Genomic DNA, 7,416 nt, shown 5'->3' on the forward strand with positions numbered 1-7,416 from the left:
GGACTCGAACCCAGAACTGTCTTGCTGTGACGTGACAGTGCTAACCACTACACCACCCCGGTTTGATGAATCAAAAGTAGAAATTCTTTTTGGTGTGTGTGTGTGTGTGTGTGTGTGTGTGCGTACTCATTGCTCATTGCAACAGGAACCATCTGCAGCTCAACACCTCGAAGACCAAGGAGCTGGTCATTGACTTTGGGAGGTCCAGACCAAGGTCATGACCAGTTCTAATTGAGGGAGTCAAGGTGGAGGCTGTGGATTCCTACAAGTACCTCGGGCTGTGGCTGGACAGCAAGCTGGACTGGACTTGCAACACCAAACACTTATACAGGAAGGGACAGAGCAGGCTGTACTTCCTTAGGAGGCTGCAGTCCTTTAACATCTGCAGGAAACTCCTGTGGATGTTCTATCAGTCTGTGGTCGCCAGTGTCCTGTTTTACACCGTGGTGTGCTGGGGGGGCAGCACATCCAAGAAGGACACATCCAGGCTGGACAAACAGATCAGGTGGGCCGACTCTCTGGTGACGGTGGCAGAGATCTATGGACAAACTAGTGAGCATCATGGACGATGCCAGTCACCCTCTGCACACCGTCATCAGCAACCAGAGGAGCCTGTTCAGTGACAGAATGCTCCTTCCCAAGTGCAGGACGAACAGACTTAAAAACTCCTTTGTCCCTCACACCATCAGACTGTACAACTCCTCTCTGGGGGGGAGGAGGGGTAACAGGAGGACAGATGATGGGAAGGAGCAGTAGCCTAGACTAATAATAAGCAATACCGGACAATGTGCAATATAATCTCATCTCATCTCATTATCTCTAGCCGCTTTATCCTTCTACAGGGTCGCAGGCAAGCTGGAGCCTATCCCAGCTGACTACGGGCGAAAGGCGGGGTACACCCTGGACAAGTCGCCAGGTCATCACAGGGCTGACACATAGACACAGACAACCATTCACACTCACATTCACACCTACGCTCAATTTAGAGTCACCAGTTAACCTAACCTGCATGTCTTTGGACTGTGGGGGAAACCGGAGCACCCGGAGGAAACCCACGCGGACACGGGGAGAACATGCAAACTCCACACAGAAAGGCCCTCGCCGGCCCCGGGGCTCGAACCCAGGACCTTCTTGCTGTGAGGCGACAGCGCTAACCACTACACCACCGTGCCGCCCTGTGCAATATAATGTGCAATATAAAGTGCAATATCTCTCCTGCCACCCCCCCACATCTTATTCTTTATATATTTGTATATGTAAATAATTTATTTTCATTTATCTAGAAGTTTTCTCTATTTATTTTCTCTGTTTATCTGTAATGATGCTGCTGGAATCTTAATTTCCCTGAGGGAACCCTCCCAAAGAGATCAGTAAAGTTGTATCTAATCTAATCTAATCTAATCTAATCTAATCTAATCTAATCTAATAATTTCACTGTGTTTGAGTGTGATAAACAAAGGCTTTTATTTATTTATTGTATGTATGTACACTAGGTAGGGACACTATGTACTATCTAGTGGAGTGTGAGTGATGCTTCATGATGTGAGTAAAGAGTTAATGTGAGTGCAGTGCAGTCCTCCTGTTTCCTCCTCCCTCCTTCATAAATAAAGCCGAGATGATCTGCTCTCATTCTTTTTCTCTTTCACTCCAACTTTGAGAGGAGGATAAGATAGATCAAGGGTGGTGGTTGTTGTTGCTTTGTTTGTTTGTTCCCGTTTGGAGACAGATGTTGTAGCAGAAATGGCTCAGGCATCTGAAAGGCGAGTGGAAAGCTCAACATTCCCTGAAATAATCGAGCTGAATGTCGGTGGACAGATTTACGTTACGCGCCACTCAACTTTACTGTCCGTGCCGAACTCTTTCCTCTGGAACATGTTTCAGGAGCACGGCTCGGACCAGCTGACCCGGGACAGCAAAGGGCGCTACTTTATAGACCGGGACGGGTTCCTGTTCCGTTACATCCTGGATTACCTGCGCGACAAGAACCTGGCGCTTCCCGACTACTTCAGAGAGAGAGCAAGTTTGCAGAAAGAGGCTGAGTTTTTCCAGCTCCCCGATCTGGCCCGTCGTCTCCGACCTCCTCAGGTCAGTAAGGAGAACTCGATCGGAGATGAGGCGTTCCACAGTGACCCGGAGGAAGCCGCAGGGTCGTGCGCCCTCGCAGGTGCCACATGCAGCGCCGTCGGGCCGCGCTCTCCATCTCTGGAGACGCGCAAGTCCGGCTACATCACCGTCGGCTATCGCGGCTCGTACACGATCGGACGCGACATCCAGAACGACGCCAAGTTCCGACGCGTGGCCCGGATTACCGTGTGCGGGAAAACCTCGCTCGCCAAGGAGGTCTTCGGGGACACGCTGAACGAAAGCAGGGACCCCGACCGGCCCCCAGAGAGGTACACATCCCGATATTACCTCAAGTACAACTTTCTGGAGCAGGCGTTCGACCGTCTGGCTGAGGTGGGCTTCCACATGGTGGCGTGTAACTCCACAGGGACCTGTGCGTACACCAGCAACGACCCCAATGAGGACAAAATCTGGACCAGTTACACCGAATATGTGTTTTTCAGAGAGTGACTTGCTTTTAATGCTTTTTCTTTCTTTCTTTCTTTTTATTCTTGGAACCCGTCCCTATTTCCTTCACTTTAGTGCACAACTATAGTCTAAGTCTGGGCGGCACGGTGGTGTAGTAGTTAGCACTGTCACCCCACAGCAAGAAGGTCCTGGGTTCAAGCCCAGTGGCCGGCAAGGGCCTTTCTGTAGAGTTTGCATGTTCTGTGTGGGTTTCCCCTACAGTTAGGTTAATTGGTGGCTCTAGATTGACCATCGGTGTGAATGGTCGTTTGTCTCTATGTGGATGACCTGGTGACTTGTCCAGGGTGTACCCTGCCTCTCGCCCATAGTCAGCTGGGATAGGCTCCAGCTTGCCTGCGACCCTGTAGAACAGGCTAAGTGGCGATGGATGTGTTTTTCAGAGAGTGATGCCAGGTGGATATGCTTTTTCTTTCTTTCTTTTTATTCTTGGAACCCATCCCCATTTCCTTCACTTTAGAGCACAACTATATATATATATATATATATATATAGTTGTGCAGTGGTTAGCACTGTCACAGCAAGGTCCTGGGTTAGAGCCCAGTAGCCGGTGAGGGCCTTTCTGTGTAGAGTTTGCATGTTGTCTGTATGAGTTTACTCCGGGTGCTCCGGTTTCCCCCACAGTCCAAAGACATGCAGGTTAGGTTAATTGGTGGCTCTAAATTGACCGTAGGTGTGAATGGTTGTTTGTCTCTATGCGTCGGCCCTGCGATAACTTGGTGACTTGTCCAGGGTGTACCCCACCTCTCGCCCATAGTCAGCTGGGATAGGCTCCGGCTTGTCTGTGACCCTGTAGAACAGGATAAGCGGCTACAGATAATGGCTGGATATAGGCTAAGTGCACTCTCAGAACTAAAGGTACCAAACTGTCCTTCTCCTGGTATTTATCTTGTACCTTTAGTCTGTATCTTTTTACCTGGAATAGTGCAATTTTTCTTTTTTTTAAATCATTTTCCTCCTTACCTCATTTTTAATTATGTACGATTCATGATCGTATCTGGCAAGCAACAGTACAGGGATGGGTTTCCCAGAAAGAATTGTAGCACAAAGATCATCGTTAAATGGTAGAGTGAGCATCACAATGAACACCCTCTCTCCTAGTTAAGATGCTCTTAGCATTAAGAGGCTTTTGGGAAACCCATGCCAGTTTGGTAGTTTCCAAGAGACAGAAAAAGGTACTGTTGCTTGTCATCGGGGTTCTAGATGTTACAGGTCCAAAAATTTCAGCCTAGGTGATTTTTTTTTTCTTTTGACCTGGGTTAAAAATTTTAACCCCGTTCATAATTTCCAACCCAGGGATGATCTAAGATTCTTAAGCATTACTTAATATTGCTTCTTTTGTGTGTCTTTCTTCCATCCATCCATCCACTCAGTCTACACCTACCTAGTATTTCCTACTATTGGTCTAATTAGCATTTTTTTAACACTTAACCAGGATTCAAACGCAGAACCTTCTGATTTTTAACCCAACACCTTGATCACTAGACCAGTGACAATTCCAATAAAAAGAATGATACATACCGTATTTTGAACTTATCAATGAGTCCAGTCTTATTATGTCATCACGTCGTTTAAAATCCAAACTCTTTCCAAATCCGAACCCAAGATATAAGTCGTCTCTCTAATACAAGTAGCAAATTATGAATTGGGTTAAAAATTCTAACCTAGGTTAAAAAATTCCACCCGACCTACAACATATACAGTACATACCTACATGAGTGTCCAACTTGTACTTGTAGCATGCATCATTCACCGGAGTCGAGTCCCTTTAAAATTCCTGTCGTATCTTAAATCACTGGTTCTCAGATCCACTGGGAACCCACTATCACTTCTGATTCAACAGATTCCTTTTGCAGAGAAGTAGGGAGAAATTGAGAGCCATGGATGATACCTGGAAATGAGATGAAGCTTGGAGAGGATTTCAGGGCCCTAAAGGGAATTAATTTTTTTTCCGAAACCCCTTGCTTTAAATGTGTACATCCGCTTTATTAGACAAAAAAAGATGCATACTACAGGTACTAATGATAAGAATACCACACTACTGAGAAGCAGTGATACTGTTTTGATCTTTTTTGGTCCCTGTTACAGCTCTAGGTTTTTTTTTTTCTCCCACCAGAGTGGGTCTTGTTGTACCGTAAATGTGTGATAATATCAATCCACACAGATTAGCATAAATACGTAGCACGTTTATAAGACGTTTAATGATTAGCAGGGTTTAGCATTCATGTTATTAAGGTTAAACAATTCAGCAAGGTTTGTTTAGAATGCACAGTAAAAACACACTCGTTTTGGGAACACATGCACACAGGCGTGTCTGGACTTCGGTGGTTTGGTTTGTCCAGGCAAGGTAATGTTTATGTTAATGTTAATGTTGTGCTACCTGTTGGAGAGGAAAATGTGACTGAAATGTGGTGAGGTGTTACCTGACATGGAGGACATTGCTTGCTCCTCTTAATAAGCTCACTGCTATTTCATCTTCACATCCCACTGAGTGCTTTCCCGGTCGTTGTCCTTTTCTAATCTCTCCCACTGGATCTATTTTTTCCAAGTGTCACTCTCATGGTGTTTTTCAATAAATAGAACTTCAGTTTCCTGTGTGATGTAAACGGGTTTAGCTCACATTTCTATTTTGCTCTATCAGATAGCAACCAGACCCAAAACATATGGCTGTTTGTGTACTAAAGAAAAAATCTCTCACTCTGAATTTTTAACCAGCACTCTCCCCTTTCAAGTAAATGAAGTGATTTGTTTCCTTTGCACTTGCATATTTGAAATCTCTCATGGTTTCCTTGTATGGCTGAAACAATAAACTAAATCTAAAAAGACGTTCGTGTTTAACTTGTATATGAACGGAGTCTTGTTTCATGGTCCTGAGGAAGTTGTTGATTGATGGAGTAAAAATCGGTCAGATGACATTCTTACTTGCAAATGTCCATGATGTAAATGAATAGAAAACATGTTTGCAGAATATTCAGGAGAAAACTGTAAAAAATATATATATATATATATATAATAATAATTTCATTAAATCAATTGTCAACGAGTCTGAGTTTTGATCACTTTGAGGTAAACAAAGTTTAAAAAAAAAAGATGTTACATTTATTCGTTTTTCATTTCAAAATGAAAATGGGAAACCAAAAAAAGGAAACTGCTTTTAATTTTACTTCAACATTTATTGGAACACATTAAAATAGGCAAGGCAAGGCAAGTTTATTTATATAGCACATTTCATACATAGTGGCAGTTCAATGTGCTTTACAGAAGTAAAAGCAAAACAGTAAACAATAGAGAATAAAATTACATAAAATAAATGGGAAGAAATATAATAAGAATTAAACAATAGTAGAAATAAAATAATAAAATGAAGTAGAAGTTCAAATAGGGGGAGAAAAAAAAAACCCAGCAGAATAAAATAGAATAAAAGTTAAGTAAAATTTGAAACATGCAGAGACTGTAAAAGTACAGATTATAAAACATGTAAAGAAAACAATATTAATTATTTAACAGAAAGCATCTGAAAACAGCTTGGTCTTTAACCTAGATTTGAAGCTGCCAACAGCAGGAGCATTTTTTATGTCCTCTGGCAGTTGGTTCCATAGCTGCACTGCATAGTAGCTAAAAGCTGCTTCACCACACTTTGTTTCAACAACAGGTTTTAATAGTAAATTTTTCTGTTGCGATCTGGTAGATCTGATTGGGTTAGGCCGCTGCAACATATCAGAGAGGTAATTGGGCCCTGTACCATTTAGAGATTTGTACACCAGCAGCAATGCTTTAAAGTCAATTCTGTAGCTTACTGGAAGCCAGTGAAGGGACCTTAGAATTGGAGTAATGTGCTCTGTTCTTTTTGTTCGTGTGAGAACCCTAGCCGCTGCATTTTGAACCAGCTGAAGTCGTTTGATGGTCTTTTTTGGCAGGCCTGTGAAAAGGCCATTGCAGTAATCAACCCTACTAGGCAATGAATTAATGTTTGCGCACGATTAGTTTTCAACACTCACTCATTTTTAATTGATTCGACTTGTTTCGCCAAACGAAATCCAAAAAAATATATATATTCATGAAAGGAAATATTAAAAACGCCACTGCAGTACATTGTGATGTGAACAGAGTTGACCTGGAAGCACAAGTAGGCTGTTGTACATGCTCTTTTCTCTGGTTTACTCTGGAAATGTATTCATAAAAGATATAATAAAAATGGGAACAGCAGATGCTGAAATAAATTTTACGTGATCAAAATTAAAAAAAAAATAAATTGCAGCATCTGGAAAATCCTGTTGATTTTTTTCACCTCCAGTGTCGTCCTCCATTTTGGAATTCATTTCACCAGTACATCAAGCACTAATGGAAAATGGCAACATTTAATCATATTTTCTTGATACTAGCGATGCAAAAATTACACCTCTGGGTAAGTCAAGATTATTAATTTTAGCCACAAAATGAATTTGAAATGATTGGGGGGGGGGGGGGGGACCAAGCAGTGGAGAAATATCACACTGTTGTAATATTTATTGTTTTAATGCATCTACATTCACTGAATATGACAAATCGCGTGCTCTGATTGGCTACTCTACTACTAGGCTATCAGCTCATGTACCATGAGTAGAGAAAAACAAAATGGCGGAGCGTGTTGCTGAACCAACTGAGGATGAAATAAAAACTACTCGAAAACAAAACCTCCAAAAATACCAAAAAGAAAAAAAATTGAATGAAAGTATTTGATGGTAAGAACGTATCTTTTTTATTTTTCAAGAATTATTATTATTATTTTTTTATTTATTTTGAGGAAAACCCCTTGAGATGTAGCATCTCATTTTCAAGGGGGTCCTA

The 7,416-nt window shown here is 42.3% G+C and overlaps 1 protein-coding gene across 1 annotated transcript; it reads left to right on the forward strand.

Moving 5' to 3' along the window:
• Nucleotides 1-1,625: 1,625 nt before the first annotated feature.
• Nucleotides 1,626-5,414, forward strand: kctd12.2 (potassium channel tetramerisation domain containing 12.2). The gene has a single exon (XM_060899015.1). It carries the CDS (start codon nt 1,741-1,743, stop codon nt 2,572-2,574), a length of 834 nt encoding a protein of 277 aa, XP_060754998.1. The 5' UTR covers nt 1,626-1,740; the 3' UTR covers nt 2,575-5,414.
• The last annotated feature ends 2,002 nt before the right edge of the window (nt 5,415-7,416 follow it).

The sequence above is a fragment of the Neoarius graeffei genome, chromosome 18, assembly GCF_027579695.1.
Source record: "Neoarius graeffei isolate fNeoGra1 chromosome 18, fNeoGra1.pri, whole genome shotgun sequence".
NCBI lineage: Eukaryota > Metazoa > Chordata > Actinopteri > Siluriformes > Ariidae > Neoarius > Neoarius graeffei.

Bases quoted from the DNA above. Each gene is read 5' to 3' on its own strand.
- kctd12.2 (XM_060899015.1), top strand. From the start codon at position 1,741: ATGGCTCAGGCATCTGAAAGGCGAGTGGAAAGCTCAACATTCCCTGAA.